Source organism: Curcuma longa, chromosome 17 (assembly GCF_044706935.1).
Source record: "Curcuma longa cultivar G26 ecotype Majalengka, Jawa Barat chromosome 17, ITB_CL_G26_1.1, whole genome shotgun sequence".
NCBI classification, from domain to species: domain Eukaryota; kingdom Viridiplantae; phylum Streptophyta; class Magnoliopsida; order Zingiberales; family Zingiberaceae; genus Curcuma; species Curcuma longa.
The window spans coordinates 5,002,995-5,021,954 of NC_133877.1; the positions used below are offsets into that span (position 1 = coordinate 5,002,995).

General features: G+C 37.8%; 3 protein-coding genes across 6 annotated transcripts; 2 read left to right on the top strand and 1 right to left on the bottom strand.

Moving 5' to 3' along the window:
• The first annotated feature begins 347 nt into the window (after positions 1 to 347).
• LOC141848563 (NAC domain-containing protein 54-like) lies at positions 348 to 3,029 on the top strand. Its single transcript, XM_074736609.1, is given in 6 exon segments — positions 348 to 504; positions 1,248 to 1,528; positions 1,612 to 1,920; positions 2,018 to 2,143; positions 2,145 to 2,379; positions 2,482 to 3,029. Coding segments are annotated over 6 exon segments (1,656 nt in total).
• A 1,543-nt stretch (positions 3,030 to 4,572) lies between these two features.
• Positions 4,573 to 6,690, top strand: LOC141848564 (uncharacterized). Its single transcript, XM_074736610.1, has 2 exons — positions 4,573 to 4,650; positions 5,612 to 6,690. The coding sequence occupies exons 1-2, from the start codon at positions 4,634 to 4,636 to the stop codon at positions 6,489 to 6,491; spliced, it is 897 nt and encodes a 298-aa protein (XP_074592711.1). The 5' UTR covers positions 4,573 to 4,633; the 3' UTR covers positions 6,492 to 6,690.
• Positions 6,691 to 7,119: 429 nt separating this feature from the next.
• LOC141811982 (pentatricopeptide repeat-containing protein At5g13270, chloroplastic) lies at positions 7,120 to 18,391 on the bottom strand. 4 transcript variants are annotated; one of them, XM_074700066.1, is made up of 7 exons: positions 18,238 to 18,391; positions 18,105 to 18,158; positions 17,950 to 18,020; positions 11,791 to 11,903; positions 8,872 to 11,682; positions 7,483 to 7,989; positions 7,120 to 7,411 (listed from the first exon to the last, which is right to left on the bottom strand). In XM_074700066.1, the coding sequence occupies exons 4-5, from the start codon at positions 11,890 to 11,892 to the stop codon at positions 9,172 to 9,174; spliced, it is 2,613 nt and encodes an 870-aa protein (XP_074556167.1). In that variant the 5' UTR covers positions 11,893 to 11,903; positions 17,950 to 18,020; positions 18,105 to 18,158; positions 18,238 to 18,391; the 3' UTR covers positions 7,120 to 7,411; positions 7,483 to 7,989; positions 8,872 to 9,171. The 4 variants fall into 4 exon arrangements, with proteins under 4 accessions (XP_074556167.1, XP_074556166.1, XP_074556165.1 ...); XM_074700065.1 differs by lacking the exons at positions 17,950 to 18,020; positions 18,105 to 18,158; positions 18,238 to 18,391 and adding an exon at positions 13,721 to 14,253 and having other exon boundaries at positions 8,872 to 9,638; positions 9,714 to 11,682; XM_074700064.1 differs by lacking the exons at positions 17,950 to 18,020; positions 18,105 to 18,158; positions 18,238 to 18,391 and adding an exon at positions 13,721 to 14,253 and having other exon boundaries at positions 7,120 to 7,408.
• Positions 18,392 to 18,960: the final 569 nt, after the last annotated feature.

An 18,960-nucleotide genomic window follows, 5' to 3' on the forward strand; every position in this document is an offset into this window, starting at 1 on the left:
AGTAAAAGACAAAAGCAAAACCAAGGCACAAAAGCCAATTAACGAGAGCTAGCTTCTCTTGAACGCTGACGAGAATCCAGTACACCAAAACCTCTCCATGGCCTCCTCCTATAAAAGCCACAGACAGAAGGCTTTCCCACCTCCCCCTTCCTTCCTCTTAATTATATATATATCCTCCAAGGTTTCTCTCGATCTCGATCTCGATGTAAACTCTTTCTTGTGTATATATATATATATATGTATCTTACAATATGATTGTGGTTTCATCAGGTTTGTGTTAATGTTGAAATAATAATATTGAAGTTCAAGAAGGTTTGAAGGTTTAAATTGAGATCGAGTTGATGCATATGGCGCCTATGAGTTTGCCTCCTGGCTTCCGGTTCCACCCCACCGACGAGGAGCTCATCATCTACTACTTGAAGAGGAAGATCAACGGGCGCAGGATTGAGCTAGAGATCATTCCGGAGGTCGATCTCTACAAATGCGAGCCATGGGAGTTACCAGGTTTAATTTAATTTAATTTCCTGGATTTTAACACCAGAATTATATTGTGTTTTTCTTTTTCTTATGTCACACTTCATCTTGATTCCTGGATTAATTACTTCTAGATGGAGCCAGCCTCAGATTTCAATTCTAGTCCATCGTATATATATAATTAGCATGCATGGAAGATTCTTAATTTAATAAACTATACATAATTAGATCATATAATTAAGGAATTAATTATATATTGTTTAACTATAGGATTACTATGTCAATTAACCTGAAACAAGAGATATTAATATTTGAGTAGTAATTAAAGATCACGTACCAAAAGTAACCCTGAAACTATCTAGAATATTTTACCTAAAGTTAAAGGCCTCGTCTCCATTCATATATATATATATATATATATATATAACATGCACTGCATACGAGAAGAGAGATAGAAGAAGTGCCAATTCTATAGGTCAAAAAGTTGCAGATATAGCTCATAACATGCACTACATACGAGAGATAGAATATACTTTGGAAGTACATAAAGCTTCTTCAAAATGTTAGCATATCTAGGGTTTGATGGAAGATTCGCCATGGTCCACAGAAGAAAGATAGAATGATATATCGATCGAGTGTCTTTTACTTTACCTATATATATATATACCATTTCTAAATGCATTCTTTTGACCTAATCTTCTTCGATTCATATATATAATGCAACAATTAATGCACTAAGAATGTGTAATTTTCTCATGCTCATAATTGATTAGAGAAGTCATTCTTACCGAGCAAAGACCTCGAGTGGTACTTCTTTAGCCCGCGAGATCGCAAATACCCCAACGGATCGAGGACGAACCGAGCCACTCAGGCCGGCTACTGGAAGGCCACCGGAAAAGACCGGAAGGTGAACTCGCAGCGGCGGGCGGTCGGGATGAAGAAAACCCTAGTTTACTATCGAGGTCGAGCACCACACGGCTCACGTACTGATTGGATCATGCACGAGTACCGCCTTGATGAGATGGAATGCGAGAATGCTGCTGCAGGTTTACAGGTTCGTTCATCATCATCATCAATTAGTATTAACTATTCTATATATATATGATCTCTGTCGATCGAAATTTTGTGTGAATTAAGGATGGATATGCTCTGTGTCGCGTGTTTAAGAAGACTGAGCCGCCTCCTAAGATTGTAGAGCATTATGGTGCTTCTTCCAAGGATCATCGAACAACAACAATCGATATCTCTGCCGATACAAGAGGAAGCGACGAGGATGATTTCAGAGGTTTTGGCATGGATCCTTTTCAAAATGGTCCATGCTCATCGAACGTAATGATACAAGGAACTTCTCCTCATCCTCATCCTGCAAATGGTTTAGTTGATGGCAAGTGGATGCAATGTCACAGCACCCCGCGATGCTTCTCTTACACTACTACTCCATGGAAGGTAAATTTTCTAGCTTGACTTTCAGATTTAATTAATATCAAACAAGAAAAAGAAGGGAAAAAAGTAGATTAATTGTTTCAACATTTAACACATTCAGGTAGATGCCTCGTTGCAATGCAACAGGCTCTCCTTGCCGCCGTCGGAGGCTGAGGACTTCCCTCACTTCGACTTCAACGAGTCAAAAGCTTCACTGCATTTCGATAATTTTGAGGGAGGCAACAACATGATCGAGCCATGTCGATAACGCCTTAGAAGAGATCTTGTCCATCTCCAACTACACTAACGATCACATCTGGGTTGGAACTAATTATTCGCATCTCGACGAGTTCACGTCTCTACTGGAAGGAAATGAAGGTGTTCGTCAGTTTTGTCAAACAAGTGACTGTGTCGTTGAGGAGCCAACAAAAATTGTTGAGGTTGGGGGTTTGGAAGTGAAGGAAGTGCATTGCGATTCGACAGATCAGGTATACGATCGAGAAGCTTATTCTGTAACTTAGAACGTAATTGAGCAACTAAATCCAACACCGCCTGATGTACTTAGGGTTAGTTTCCTTGTTCCACAGATACTTGTGGAAGATGAGAAACTTGCACAGTTGCAGTTCGGAGAGGTTGAAGATCAAGGTATGAGAAACTTGCACAGTTGCACAGGCGAGGGTGACTGCGTGGACGCCGAGCCGATCTTTTCGCAGTCTCAGCCAGATGACTTCGGAGTTGGGTTCGGCGGCGCCGCCGACGACGCCTACGAGAAGGTGGAGTTCCAGCAGGGGCTGTTCGTGTCACGCGCGGCCATGTCCGACACTTTCTTCCACCGGGTGGAGCCTTCCAAGAAGGTCAGCTTCCATTTGAATCCGGCGAAAGCTCGAGAGGCGGCGGCGATGTCGACGGCGTTTGAGCATGGAGAGGTGAGATCCGGCAACGGAGGCGGAGCCTCATTTTTCAGCAAGTTTAAGGCGTTCGTGTGGGAGAAGTTTGTGGGGAATTGCTCGACCTTGAATTGCGTCAGCGGGAGAGGCATTTCCAGAATGTTTTTCCATGGGAACTTGCCACTGCTCGCTTTTAATCTCTCTTCTGCTTCTGCTTCTGCTGCTGCTGTTGCATGCAAGAATTGACCAGTACTGATTTTAGTTGTGATTATTGTTTTATTTGTAGAACTGCTTCGATCACAATTATACTTGTGTCTTGTGAACTGACCATATGTATAAAAGTAATAGTAAATTATTATTTTTTTGTTTTAAATGGACGACGACAAAGCAAAATTAAGCAGTGGCGGCGATGAACGCACGCACCGCGTGGCAGCCTCAAAGAGCGACGCCTAATTTCCTCGCTCGCACATGGCGTCGAGCATGCGCACCACGCAGCCTGCGCGGCCTGTCCACGTGACTAGCCAAGCTTCCCGGAGTGCTCCTTTTTAAGGACTCCCCACCGGCTGTCGACGTACTTCCGCTAACCCTGACATGGAGCGCCTAGGGCGCGGCAGAGGCAGAGGGCAGTCGACGACCGCCGCCTGCGACGACTCCTGCGGCTGCGACGTGCCGTGCGCAGGCGGCAGCGCCTGCAGGTGCGCGACGTCGGTGGAGGCGACGCACGTGCTGTGCGCCTGCGGGTCGCACTGCAGCTGCGCCTACTGCACCTGCGGGGCGGTGCCGGCGGACGCGGCGGTGGGGAAGGAAGGCTGCAGGTGCGGCTCCGATTGCACCTGCACCGTCTGCCGCATGTGACGCTTCTCAGTGTGGACGATGGTCTAGTTAAATCTTCGTAGAGCGAAGATGTATACATAGTCGCTAGCTAGCTACGAGCTGGGCGTGTAAATTATACATGCTGAAGATGCATATGTATGTGTATATTTAACATGTATAAGGTTAGCTAACCATATGCCGTCCTAGTACGCCTGTCCTTTCCTTTCGTCAACAATTTTATTTTTTAATTGAGGCTTGATGAATATATTCACGAATTTACTAATTAAATATTGCTAAATTTGAGTTCCATTCGATAGTATTTTCAGGCTGAATGACATGGTTGGTCAACCCAGCACGGCCCAGCAAGTTTGCAAAACGGATCTGGGCCCAGCACATTTCGTTTATATTAAAATGATTTTTTTGAAATGTTTTCAATAGTGGTGAGTAAAAATTCGATTAAACCGAATAAATGATCGAACCGACTGAATTAAAAAAATTGGTTCATTATTTCAAAATTTTAGTTATTTTTTATAAAAAAATTGATTAATTCGATTCGGTTTTGATTTTAAAATTTCTTATTCGGTTAAATTGAATAAATCGAATTATTTAAATTAGAAAAAATAATTTATAAATTTTAAATAAATAAATTTATAAATCTCAAATTAATTAGTAAAATTTTTATAATATTTAAAAAATTCAATTAATTCGGTTAAAAACTGAATTAATTGATAAAATATTGATTTAATTTGTTTGATTTTTATTAAAAAAAAAATTCAGTTAATTCGGTTAGTTTGAAAATAATCGATTTATTTAATTCAGTTTTAACCGAATGCTTCTCAACAATTAAAAAAAATGAATTTTTGACAGAATCGCATTTTCCACTGGGCCTCGGCCTGTGGATAAAAAAGCCTGTAAGCAGAAGGCGCAAGGTCTATAAAAACGAAACTAGGGTTCGATTCTTGGCCTTGCACCGGCGGAGCGACGGCGTCTACGCGACATCTTGGTGATTAATCACCGCGGCGGAAGATTGCAGCAGCATGTACGGGTCACGAGGGTACGCAAGAAAACCTACTCTCGTTCTTTTTAGACGGAAAAATTCGCCCTTAGTTTTCTCTCCTTTCTTAGATCGCCCTCTCGTTTAATCGAATCCTTGTGGATTTATTTTGATTAGAATCGATATTGAGCCTGATCTTCGGTTTTGGTTTATTTTTCTTTGCGAATTTTGGGTGTTATTTAGATTTGCGTGTTTAATCTTTAGACCCCTTTTTCCTCGAAAGAGATTTCATTTTCGGCTTTCTTCGTTCTGGTGAGATTTCAGAGGTTTTTACCTCGATCATCAAGTTAAGCGGAAGTTTTAGGTGTTGGAATGATACTATGTGATTCCCTTCTAGGATTAGGAATCAATTAATCTGATGTTCAACTAGTTTATGCCTGTGACATATATGCCGTCCGTAAAATTAGGTCTGTGCTTCCATAGATACTATGTGTGAAGCAAGGAATCCGTTTAAACCTGGAAGACAAAATTACTAGAAATTTTGAGTTCTCACAAAGCGGATCCAAGGCACACGTTTCGTTAGATATGTACTTATGAAAATTAGTATTATTACTACTATCAAAAACTCAGAAAATTCATCAACATCAGCTGGCTCAGTTATCCTCCTATAGATTTTATTTCTTGTTTCAGATGTCGAGTGAAAGATTCAAAAATAGCTATCTTAATGACCAGGATTAATTCCCTTATTGATGCTTTTAAGTTCTCCCAGTCTTGCATGTTTCTTATCTATTGTATGTTTCCATTTTGCCAATTGTTTATTGGTCAACTTTTTCCTGGATTCTTTTTATTGGATTTATTTCGGTTTCATGTTTCTGTTTTTTTCATTACATGTTCATGTTGAGTGGGAAATATTTTCTGGGCGATACAATAATAGAGTAAATTTTATTATAAAGTTGGGTAATAAATGTGGGGGATTGAGCGAGGGGGGTTTTTTCTCCTTGGGTTGTTGGATTATGTGAAGGGCAATGTTGGGAAGCGGGGGGTTTTCAGGCGGGTACGATGGGACAAAGAGGCCGAGAATGATGGAGTCGAATCCCTACTTCGCAGTGAACAGCAGCTTCGGAGTGGATGGATACGAGGTTGGCTCAAAGAGGTTGCGGATTGCGGAATCAAGCCCTTTCTTGCCAATGGGAGGAGGCATAGGCAGCTCCTACCAACCCCACGACAGCAGTTTCAGCAGAGGGTTTAGCAGCATTCACTCCTTCCCTGTGGTCAGACTGAGAGGCCTTCCTTTCAACTGCACTGACTTGGATATCATCAAATTCTTCATGGATCTAGATATCGTCGATTGCCTGCTGGTTAACAAGAATGGGCGTTTCACAGGAGATGCTTTTGTCGTGTTTCCGTCGCCCATGCAGGCTGAATTTGCCCTGAGGAAGGATCGGCATAACATGGGCCACAGGTACATTGAAGTTTTCCCGTGCGGCAAACAAGACTACTACCGGGCAGTGGCTGCAGAGGTTAACAGTGGTGGCTGGTCCTTGGATGATGATTACCACAAAGATGCACTGCCTGTTCATGCAAGAAAGTCATACGAAGACAAGGATAAGTTGGAGCACGAGGTCCTAAAGCTCCGAGGTCTTCCCTACTCTGTGACCAAGTCTGATATCATCGACTTCTTTGGGGAATTTGAGCTGAGTGAGGACAAAGTGCACATTGGCTATCGCTTCGATGGGAAAGCAACTGGCGAGGCCTTTGTGGAGTTTCCGTCTGAGGAGTCGGCGAGGAAGGCTATGTCTAAGGATAAGATGACAATCGGTTCAAGGTACGTGGAACTTTTCCCGTCAACACGCGAGGAGGCGAGGAGGGCTGGATCTAAATCTAAAGAGTTGAATCTATAGCAATGTGTTCTTTTAGGCCTGGTATTTCCATTTCACTTCTGGCTTCCACTGGTTCTGCCACTTGATAAGTTCTCAGGACTGGAGCTTTTAATGTTGATTATTCTGTGATGACCTACAACGTTAACTTAATGCCAAACTGTTATGTACAATGTTTCATGTTGGTCACTGCTGAAGCAAAGGCCTAATGTTATTTCGATCACTGCGTTTGTTTTAATTTGCGTTTCAATTTTCAATTTTTTTTTCTAATCTGTTGATCGAGGTTAAATATATGGCATGCCATGGTTGCAGCGGAAATGATTGGTTAAATTCGAAAGAACACAGGAAATTTAACAAGCTAAGTGTTTTTGCTTAGTTGCGTGCTTTCTTCAGCTTGAATATTACAATTCTAGGAACCTTCTCACAGTTTGTGCGTTTAGCAGTTTAGCATCTGCTAAAAGTATTTATTATCAATTTAATTTTTCCTTTTTATATTAAAATTTCGGATTTGAAATTCAATCAAATTCAATTAATAAAGATATTGTCCAAATTTGAAATCCTTTTAACGAAGTCTAAACCAACTTGATTACAATTAGATGTCACGTTCAAGTAAAACAAAAAATCATTAACATTTCAATAACCACAACTCGTTTGAAAGCTTCCTTGCTATGAGTTGATCTAATGAAGCTGCCATGAATATTATTAAAAACCATAGGCTTGCAATGGCTGTTCTCAGTATATTATAGAAACAAAAAACATGAGAATTAAGTACGCCTCGCTTTGCCTTCAGACAGAAGAATATACATTATTAATCACAATGATTATTGATTAGCAACATTTTTTACATCAACCAAGTAATCTGGTGTTACCAAGCAGTTGTTTGTCCTGTCCAATCTACATGGCATGCATAAGGCAGTTTGCTGGTGATACCATCAACATGGCTTCTGATGAAAAAAACAAGATCGTTGAGTTCATTGTAGAAATTAAAGAACATGAGTCTGGATTTTATACTTACAATAGCATATAATTACAGCACAATTGTCCCTCAAATGGCTCCTCGTCCCTCTGTCCAACACACTTGTATTTCAACCCTCACCATGTAAAGTCTCATCTTGGCTTGCAGTCAAATAATAGGGAAGGTGTTTGGTTGGATTGAGGTCAACGAGTTGAAGGAATTGACGCTAAAGGAATTCCTCCTAGTAATGCTGTTTGCCCAACTGTAATGTCGAAGCTGAGGTCTTGCAGATTAAAGGCAATGAGATAACATTCAACTATCCAATCAAAATCTCTGTTATTGTTTGCTCTTTTCAAGTCTTCACCAGTTCAAAAACTTCAATATAAGGTATCATTTCATGGTGGTGGATCTAGAAACTAACAGTTTTGGGGTAACTAATACTTTCCTATGCCGTTTCTCTGAGCTCTGTACAAGTTCTCTGGCCTTTCAGGAAGCTGTTATCACAAGTTCAACGTAGATATCAACGTCCCAAGAGAGACCATATCAGATGGATGGTATAGACATTACCTGCATAACAAAAGAAGCAACTTCGTCAGCTAATCAGTTTACTATTCGAAATCAGGCAGCAAAAAGGCCTCTTCTTTATGCTCATTTGTGAAAATAGAATCGGAGAACAACTATTGAAACAGAGAACTAAGTTCAACTGAGAATACTAAAGATGATATCAAGAAAGATAACATCAAGGCAGGTCGATGACTGAATATTCTGCAAGTGCCTGAATTTGATAGTGTAGCTATTTGCAGTGTCAAACCATTAAGTTAATAATGTCATGACACAAAAAGCAGAATATACAGTATTGGAATTTGCATATCAGTGGAGAAGATGCATTTTGATGAATAAGATTATGCTGATGATGGGTACTGGAAGCCATAGCACAAGATTAAAGGTACACAGTATATCATTTCTTGAATGGTCTTTAAGTCAATATCAGAGGGAAACACAACCTCCTGCAACTCCAGAAAATTGCCATTAGATTCATCCTGATAATAGTCTCATCATTTAACTCAACTCTGCAACTAAACTATAGAATAGATCACATTTGGGAAGCACTTAGAGATGCAGTAGCATCAAGCTTCACTTCTAAGAGCAATTCATCTAATAGGTAGATAAACCCAAAAGAGCAGATAATGACAAATAAAATAGCACGCTAACACCGGGAAAAGCATATTCCCACTCTTCTGGTATTGGCACGTGATCCTGTAGTCAGCTTCTAAGGAATAATTGTTCATTACAACAGATGACAAGGCAATTTCAAAGATCACTCGTAGACTTTGATATGATTTTATAGTGCTTACAAGCTCCAGAACTACTAACAAATAATATAAATTGGGATTATCAGCAATATGAATCTGGCCAATAAAAAAAATAAAGATTGATATCTGTTTTTACCTCAAATATAACAATGATGAAACAGAGAATGAAGGAATTCCAGATAACCACATCTTCCAAGGGGAAGAATTTTCTAGCCACGGTAGGGAATCTTGTCCTACAGGCAATAACCATGTTCATCTAGCTGAAGAATTAAAGAACAGTATAGATATCATCTCTTACACTCAGCTGATGAATTAGGATTTTTTCTTCTGAATGGTTGATTCTTTCCAACTGGATAAAAACTTGATTTCAGAAGGTTGTTTTAGTATATAGTTATCGTAGCTTCTAATGACCCTGGAAGATAAATTTGCACCCTAGTCACCAAAAGTCATCACATGAGCACCTCCCACCTCTGAAATGATGGAATCGATTTGAATCCCTTACGATTATCTCACGTCCAGTTACTTTTGAAACCATCTTTGTAAAAGAATGGCAGTCATTACAAACACGAAGATTCTTAAAAACTGTAATTGGACAACATGTAGGTAATGACATGAGCCCAAAGGCAATTGCAAGCCTCTCACTATGGTCAAGAAGCTGCTCCATTCGCTGCTTGCGTATGATACTGACATCTTCATTAATGGGAACTTGAGATTTAGAAAGCATTACTAATCTCTCCAACTCATGCAGTTTGACATAAATATGTTTAGTCAAGGGGTGGTGTTTATCACCCACGATAAATCTATGAATGGTACCCCTAACATTTATCCAACTGCAACTAACTTCCTTTCTAATTCCTCTTTCATTCATCAGTTTTCTAACAAAGGCAGCCTCTTCCCATCTTCCTGCTCCAGTGTACATGTTGAATATGAGGATATAAGCAGCGGTATCATTAGGATCAAGTCTAAGAAGATTCTCACCTGCTATCTTACCAAGGTCCGTGTTGTGGTAGGTGGTGCACCCACTCAACAAAATCTTCCAGCTCATAGAATCAGGTTTGAAGGAACCAGAGCTAATCAACTCATATGCAGCCTCCAGGTGCCCAGCACGACAGTAAACATCCACCATACAGTTGTAGTGATCAACGGTAGCTTCAACACCATAACCCACATACATTGAATCTAAATGTTCTCTAGCTAAAGAAACCAACCCAGTGTGACTAAAGGCATTCAGAATACCAATAAATGTGATGGCATTCGGCTTAACATTACTACTTATCATCATATCAAAAAAATCCAAAGCTTGTGAAGCCTGACCATGATAAGAGCAACCTGTAATGATAGCTGTCCAAGCAACAGTATCTGGCTCCGCTATCAATTCAAATGCTTTCCGTGCATATTGCATGTCACCACATCTTGCATACATAGTGACCAAAGCACTGTCACCAACAAGATTGGAAATGAGACATCTCTTTATTGCATCAGCATGCAATTGACTACCAGAACTTGAATCAGTTAATGCTGAAGAAGCTTGAAAAAGGCTAGAATATATAAAAGAGTTCAATGTAATGTTTCTACTCCTCAAGAATTTGAACATCCGGAAGCACTCCTCATGTCTACCTAATTGTGAGTAACCAGCAATAATTGCACTCCATGCAACCTCATTGGGTTGAGAGATCCTATCAAAAGCATTTTGAGCTTCAAGAATATTGCCATTGTTGACATAGAAGTCAACAATAGGTGTTCCTGCTGAAACATCAGAAGCCATCCCTAGTTTAATGATGCAACTATGAATCTGCCTCCCTGCCTTCCAATTTCCCAACTCAGAGCATGCCTTGAGGACAATTGAGAACACAAACGGATCCAATTCTGTGTTTTCCAACATCATGTGCTTAAACAAAATTAGTGCTTCAAATTGTCTCCCAGCCTGGGTATATCCAACCATGAGACTTGTCCAAGATGTGGCATTCCTCTCCACCATGTGATCCAGAACAAGAACAGAACTATCCAAGTACCCACATTTTGCATACATATTAACAAGCTCTGTATCAATAGATATATCATTTGAAAACCCAATTTTAACCATGTAAGAGTGGATCTGCTTGCCAAGATCAACATTCAAATCTGTTGTGCATCCATGCAGCAAGCAAGCAAAAATTTTCATATCTGGGTCAAATCCCTCGTCTTTCATCTTCAAGAAAAGATCAAGAGCCTCTTGAAGGTGTCCATTGTGAACAAAACCAGAAATCATGATGTTCCAACTACTCAACATCTTATTAGACATTTTATGGAAAACTCTATAAGCATCATCAAAGCCTAAACAACGAACATACATCTTAAGGAGGCAATCGGCAATAGATGTATTAAGGTTTTTACTTCCAATTTTCTTCATCATGTGATTGTGGAAGAATCTTCCATCATTTATGGATTTCCAGGTACCACAGGCTGTAAAGAGAGATTGGTACACATGCCGTTTTATACTGATGCCAGAAGAGTCCATGAAACCTAGGAACTCTCGAGCTTCATTGAATCTACCCTGGTTGGTAAGGGAAAGAAGGTGGACACTTTCAAGGCGGCCATTTTGGTGTTGAGCTGGCATGGATGACGAATTGGAGGGGGATGAATGCAAGGAGACCCACGACGGGATTTTAATAAAAGGAGAAGGATGATTTTTTAGGTGTATTGCATTGCTAATGTCTTTTATAGATTCCTCCTGAGGAATAACATTGTTATCAATATTCATGTCCATCTTGTGGAGGCTAGATCCATCAAATAAAGCATTTTCCACAGGGGCTTTTGTCAAGGAAGACACCATGTGTTTCACATTCCTTTTTGCTACTACTAGATTTGAAGCACTTGCTTCACTCTCTACTGTTCTCCTCCTGTTGGCCTTATCAATTAGAGCAGTTATCTTGGCCCATAGCTCCTTATCTCTATCAGGTTGATCGGCCTATTTAAAAATAGATGGGGAAAATTATTTTCATATAGAATACAGCAAAAATCACATCCCTATCAAAACCTATATAAATTGACTCTTCAAATATAAGCTGCTATTTACCTCATTTGTGATGCCTGGATCAACTCTGAGATTCTCCAGCACAGAAATACTTGCACTTTCACTCTCACAAAGTAACCCAACAAGCAGGTGTGTCGTTCCCATATAGTTATGACCTAAAAATCAATGATAATTACCATCACTGACCAAGAGAAAGCAACAAAAAATGTGAAGATATATATTATCATTTATGATTATGTTGTTTTGTACAGCTGCAATGATGTAATGATCACTGCTGAAACGATTCAGCTACCAAACCCAGAATAAGAGTGTCACTATAGATGCAAACCAGATTAACACCGCAAATATTTGCAGGTTACCAGTCAAGCAAGAATATTAGTAGCTTTTTTAGTTATTGAAGCAAACTTTAGAAGTAACTGTTCTTGCAAGCTGCAACTGCTATGCAATAAACAGATTTGCTTTTTGTCAACCAATTGAGTAGATTGCTTGATTGAGATTTGAGATAACATTATAAAGAGAAATGCTTCAAAGCATCTCCTCATGAACTCAAGGACTCTACATAACAGGAACATACACGGGTAAGGTTTCAGTGAAGTTTTGGCCCAGGTCAGGCAGATGCAAGCCAAAATAAGCAGGTCATTGCTCAAGGAAAAAATCCAGTTCCACACAAATCACAAAATAGAATGTCGTCTGTGGATCATATGACAACAGCTCCTATTCCACTGAAACAATATCATGTTCCATATTATAAGGCCAGATTTCAGCATATTTCAATGCACAAGTTCCAACTCATTTTTAGAAAACAGTAAGCGATTTCAATTACACAATCATCATTAGTGCCCAATTATTTTCTGTATAGTATAAAGAATGTATAAAGTAAATGATTTGTTTTCCTAGTATAACAACAGCAGTTCTCATATTTCTTTTCATTGAAGAAAATAACTAAGAACATCTTCCTAGTATAACAACAATTCTCATGTTTCTTTTCATTGAAGAAAATAACTAAAATCATCCTTTTAGGATGAAACATTTAATTTCATCTAGTATCAAAGATACACCAAGAATAAAAGAAATTAATCTTGTTATAGCTATAGAAAACTCAGATGTAAGTCCACCCTGAAATTTGAATAATTTGATCCTTCAAGTCCTCTGTAATTATATGGGGGAAAACTCACAAATAACGAGATAATTCCACTGCTGAAATGTTCCTTGTGCTTACTTCCAACACAGACTTGGATGAAAACTGTGATCATAAAACTTAGTAAGGACCCAAAAGATCACACTTATTTCAACAACTTCCTTACTTTCTTACCCAAAATGACCAAAAGGAGAATCAAAGTTGAGTGTTTTTTTTCTGTATTAAAATGTACTGCAGAAACATATGTAACTCAAACTTTGGCTTGATCACTATGTATCATTAGTTGAATAAACACTTGGTGTTTACTTCAAATGGCACCACTTAACTGGCTTCTCTTGAAATTTGTATCAAGAATGCTCTGCTTTGTATAAAGAATTACATGAAATTGCATTTTTCAGCTGGATTATATTCATAAATGATTGAAACCACTATAATAACTTGTTTGAGACACAACTAATCAAGAAAAAGTATAGTTTAAAACCCAAAACTCTCAATTAAACAAAGACTCCAATTAAAGATATTGCTCAAGAAGATTGTCAAAAGGTAGCCGAATAAGAAACTAGCAAAAATCCAAATACGTGAACTAAGAACAAAAGGAAGCTCAAAGAGTAGTTCTGAAGAAAAAAAGAAACAATCCAAGGTAGAGTTACCACTTCATTACTGTAAATGGTCGAATATTTGCATAATGAGTCAAATGGTCTAAAGCTGATACCTGATAAATGCACTTGTTTCTTATTCTTTTACAAGCCTTTATAAATTTGTGTAATTAAAAAGAGAGTTGAAATTTCAACCTACAAAAATGTCCATCTGATAGTTTCATGTCAAAAAACATACCAAGTTGATGAGCTTCTTTCAATGAAAGTTCTAGAACATGTTTTGCACGTGGTGAAAAAGATATCTCAGCAACAAATTTTTCACTTCCACTTAGAGTAATGTCTTGTTGATCCACATATTTTGTGTTGATTCTCATTGATTTAAAATCATTTGTGGCAATACTATCTTTGTCATCCATAAGAGCCAACAAAATATGTTCTGGCTCGATAAATGCATGGCCTAGCCCTTTTGCTTTTTCTTGTGCAATAGTGATAATCTTAACTGCCTGCTCCGTTAAAAGCTCAAACACATTGACTTCCTGACTAGCTTTTCCATGTGGGATAGAGCAGTATCCTGAAGCAGAAGAATGAAAACCCTGCACAGGTCTTGACAAAAAACTCAAGCTAGCTTCTTTTTGTAAGCCCAGAAAGAAGTGAAATTGCAACATCGCCCTATTATCCCTCCTCAAGCACCGAAGCTGACTATTGATCCTCTTGACATCCTTGACTGGAAGAATAGCAAATTGGGCCAAAGAAGTGGCCATTGTTCTTACAATTGAGGCAGCTATGTAAAATATTATTCACTTTCACCTGCATGAATGTGAAGGAAAAACAATAACTAGATACCAATGTTTAACACAGCCTGTAAATCTCAATCATGGATTTACATTGTCCACTGAAAAATTATCTTACTGCCATTCTAATTCATTCATCTTATTTATTTTGGACAATTTTTAAAAGAAAAATATTATTTTTTATTTTTATTTATTAGATGTTTAAATTTCATTTCATCATTTTTGTTTGATTTACATTTCAACAACTTAGTTTCACTCAAGTTTGCTAATTTATTATCGCTTTTAACCCTTTCTAAAATCATGTACAACAATATAACAACTATTCCTGTACTATTCATCTTAATCATTCATTCACAAGGGAATTTATTAAGAAACCAACCAAGAATTTACAAAACTCAAATGTGTGTTAAGTAAAGAACCAAAAGTCTCCTGGATGAGTATTTAAATATAAGAACTTAAAAGAACCAAAAATATAACAAATACAACAACAACAACAACAACAACCAAGCCTTATCCCACTAAGTGGGTCGGCTATATGGATCCTTTTACGCTATTGAGCTCTATCTCCTATTATATCATCATTTATATTTAAATAAATTTTAGCTTGCTTTATTGTTGCTAACCAAGTTTTTTTTGGTCTACCTCGCCCTCGTTTGATATGCGTATTTGTCATAGTTTCACACCGCCTAACTGGAGCATTTATCGGTCGTCTAAGTACATGTCCGTACCACCTTAAACGTGTCTCACGGAGTTTTTCCTCAATAGATGCAACTCCAACTTTCTCTCTAATGCTCTCATTTCTTATTCTGTCCATCTTCGTATGTCCACACATCCATCTTAACATCCTCATCTCCGCAACTCTCATCTTTTGCTCATGTGCTCGAGTTATAGCCCAACATTCAGCGCCATATAACATGGCAGGTCTAACTGCCGTTTTATAAAACTTTCCTTTAAGTTTTAGAGGCACTTTACGATCACATAAAACACCTGATGCTCTCCTCCACTTCAACTATCCTGTTTGTATTCTATGTAAGACATCTCTCTCAATCCCTCCATCGGCTTGCAAAAATGATCCTAAATATTTAAAACTCTCAGTTCCAGACAACTCATCATCTCCTATTTTAATACTTGTCTCATTACGTTCAATATTGCTAAACTTAAATTCCATATATTCTGTCTTTACTCTACTAAGCCTAAAACCTTTCTCTTCTAGTGTTTCTCGCCAAGATTCTAATTTAGCATTTACTCCCTCACGTGTCTCATCTACCAATACAATATCATCTGCAAACAACATGCACCATGGTACGGTATCTTGAATGTGTCCAGTAAGTTCATCCATGATTAGTGTAAAAAGATAAGGACTTAGAGCTGACCCTTGATGTAACTCTATCTTTATTGGAAATGCTTCAGTTAATCCGCCTGAAGTCTTCACTCTAGTTGTTACTTCCTCATACATATCCTTAATTAGGTCAATATATACTACACTAACACCCCTCTTTTCTAGAATCCTCCATATAATTTCCCTTGGGACTCTATCATAAGCTTTTTCTAAATCAACAAATATCATATGTAGATCTTGCTTTTGCCCCCGATACTTTTCAATTAGTTGCCTGAGAAGATGTATAGCTTCTATTGTCGACCTACCAGGTATAAACCCAAATTGATTTTCGGTGACCATAGTCTCTTTCCTTAATCGTTTTTCTATTACTCTTTCCAAAAGTTTCATGGTATGACTCATTAATTTAATACCCCTATAATTTGCACAATTTTGTACGTCCCCCTTATTCTTATATAAGGGAATTAGAGTACTTACTCTCCATTGATCTGTCATTTTCTTTGTTTTCAATATCATGTTAAATAATTTTGTAAGCCATTCAATACCTTGTTTCCCTAGGCACTTCCATACCTCTATCGGGATATCATCTGGTCCAACGGCTTTTCCATTTTTCATTCCATTTAAAGCTTGTTCTACTTCTGAAATTTGAATTCTACGGTAAAAATTTAAATTTCTATACTCATTTGACCTGCTTAAATTACCTAAGTTAAGTTGATCACCTACACCTTCATTAAAAAGTTGATGAAAATACCTCTTCCCGCTCTTTTATTTCTCCATCATTTACTAATACCCTATTGCATTCATCTTTAATACATCTTAACTGAAGAAGATTGTCAAAAGGTAGCCGAATAAGAAACTAGCAAAAATCTAAATAAGTGAACTAAGAACAAAAGGAAGCTCAGAGAGTAGTTCTGAAGAAAATAAGAAACAATCCACGGTAGAGTTACCACTTCATTAGTGTAAATGGTCAAATATTTGCCTAATGAGTCAAATGGTCTAAAGCTGATACCTGATAAATGCACTTGTTTCTTCTTCTTTTACAAGCCTTTATAAATTTGTGTAATTAAAAAAAGTTGAAATTTCAACCTATAAAAATGTTCAGCTGATAGTTTCATGTCAAAAAACATACCAAGTTGATGAGCTTCTTTCAATGAAAGTTCTAGAACATGTTTTGCACGTGGTGAAAAAGATATCTCAACAACAAATTTTTCACTTCCACTTAGAGTAATATCTTGTTGATCCACATATTTTGTGCTGATTCTCATTGATTTAAAATCATTTGTGGCAATACTATCTTTGTCATCCATAAGAGCCAACAAAATATGTTCTGGCTCGATAAATGCATGGCCCATCCCTTTTGCTTTTTCTTGTGCAATAGTGATAATCTTAACTGCCTGCTCCGTTAAAAGCTCAAACACATTGACTTCCTGACTAACTGTTCCATGTGGGATCGAGCAGTATCCGGAAGCAGATGAATGAAAACCCAGCAGAGGTCTTGACAAAAAACTCAAGCTAGCTTTTTTTGTAAGCCCACAAAGAAGTGAAATCGCAACATCACCCTATTATCCCTCCTCAAGCACCGAAGCTGACTATTGCTCCTCTTGACATCCTTGACTGGAAGAATAGCAAATTGGGCCAAAGAAGTGGGCATTGTTCTTACAATTGAGACAGCTATGTAAAATATTATTCACTTTCACCTGCATGAATGTGAAGGAAAAACAATAACTAGATACCAATGTTTAACACAGCCTGTAAATCTCAATCATGGATTTACATTGTCCACTAAAAAATTATCTTACTTCCATTCTAATTCATTCATCTTATTTATTTTGGACAAATTTTAAAAGAAAAAATATTATTTATTTATTTATTAATTAGATGTTTAAATTTCATTTCATCATCTTGGTTTGATTTACATTTCAACAACTTAGTTTCACTCAAGTTTGCTAACTTATTATCGCTTTTAACCCTTTCTAAAATCATGTACAACAATATAACAATTATTCCTGTACTATTCATCTTAATCATTCATTCACAAGGGAATTTATTAAGAAACCAAGCAAGAATTTACAAAACTCAAATGTGTGTTAAGGAAAGAACCAAAAGTCTCCTGGATGAGTATTTATAAAAATAAATATAAGAACTTAAAAAGAACCAAAAATATAACAAATATACAATATAAATACTAAATCTAGAAACACACCAATACCAATCATTTTAAAGAGTAAACACCATACATTAATAACCCGCCCCATAATCCCCCCTAAAGTTATCCGGTAAACAGAGACATCAGTACCAAATCAATCTTAAAACAAAAATAAAATAAGATAGAACCCTTACCAAACCACCCCCTTAACCAAGGGGGCAATAAAAAGGAGGAACGACAATGGGAAAATCCGAATCAATCCAGTCTGGATAACCAATAGGTATTAAACTTGGAAGTTAACAGCTAAACATTATTGCAAGCATAGAACTAGAAGCTAAGGAACCCTTACCTGCACTTGTTTACCGATTGAGAGACCCGACAAATGGATTGAAACATCTGCTCACTGCACCACGACAGGATCAACAAAGGAATTAACAGGGTTTAACATAAAGATAAGCGATCGACTTACCTGAGCAACTCACCTCACAACACAACGATCCCGTCTCAGTGACGTCACTGCCACCATAAGGAGAGCACGAGCGAGCGACAGAGAGACCGGAAGAGAAATGAAAAAGAGCCGGAAGAACACCGCCGGTGGTTTCCGAGGGGAGGAAACAAGAGAGAGGACCTCGGATTTCCGAGGGAGAACAGCACCGCCGTGCGCCGGCAGTGGCTTGGACGTGATCCCGCGCCGCTCGAAACGGGAAGGGAGAGGTCGCCGCTCGCCAGTAGCTTTGAGCAGCGCTCCATAAATAAATGGATCGTCTCATCCGGCCCATCCCTGTCTAAAAATAGGAATCGGCCTATGAATGACTCGATCCGGCCCACAGCAAATTTGAATTATCATATAGAAAATAATTTGAATTAGTTACTGCAAGATTTAATAAATTTTTCTAAAATATTTATTTAGAAAAATCAAAAAGAAACTTTTATTAATTTTTTTCTAAATAATATTATTTTTCATCTCAAAAATATCCTAAATTCAATATAATTATAATAATTTTATTGAAATCAAGTAAAATTCCTTTAGTAAAAAAATATTATTATATTAAAATATTTTTATTTTAATTAAATTAAATTTATTTTAAATTGATCGATATAATATAAATTATTTTAACTTAATTAAAATTTATTCAAATTATTTTAGTTTAATTAAAATTGGGCTTTGGCTCTAACGGGCCCAGTTAATGCATTCCCAATACTCC

Bases quoted from the DNA above. Each gene is read 5' to 3' on its own strand.
- LOC141811982 (XM_074700064.1), bottom strand. From the start codon at position 14,243: ATGGCCACTTCTTTGGCCCAATTTGCTATTCTTCCAGTCAAGGATGTC. The intron at 11,904-13,720 runs GTATGTTTTTTG...ATTGATTTTTAG, and splicing joins GAAAGAAGCTCATCAACTTG to GTCATAACTATATGGGAACG. The intron at 11,683-11,790 runs GTAAATAGCAGC...ATTTTTAAATAG, and splicing joins ATCCAGGCATCACAAATGAG to GCCGATCAACCTGATAGAGA.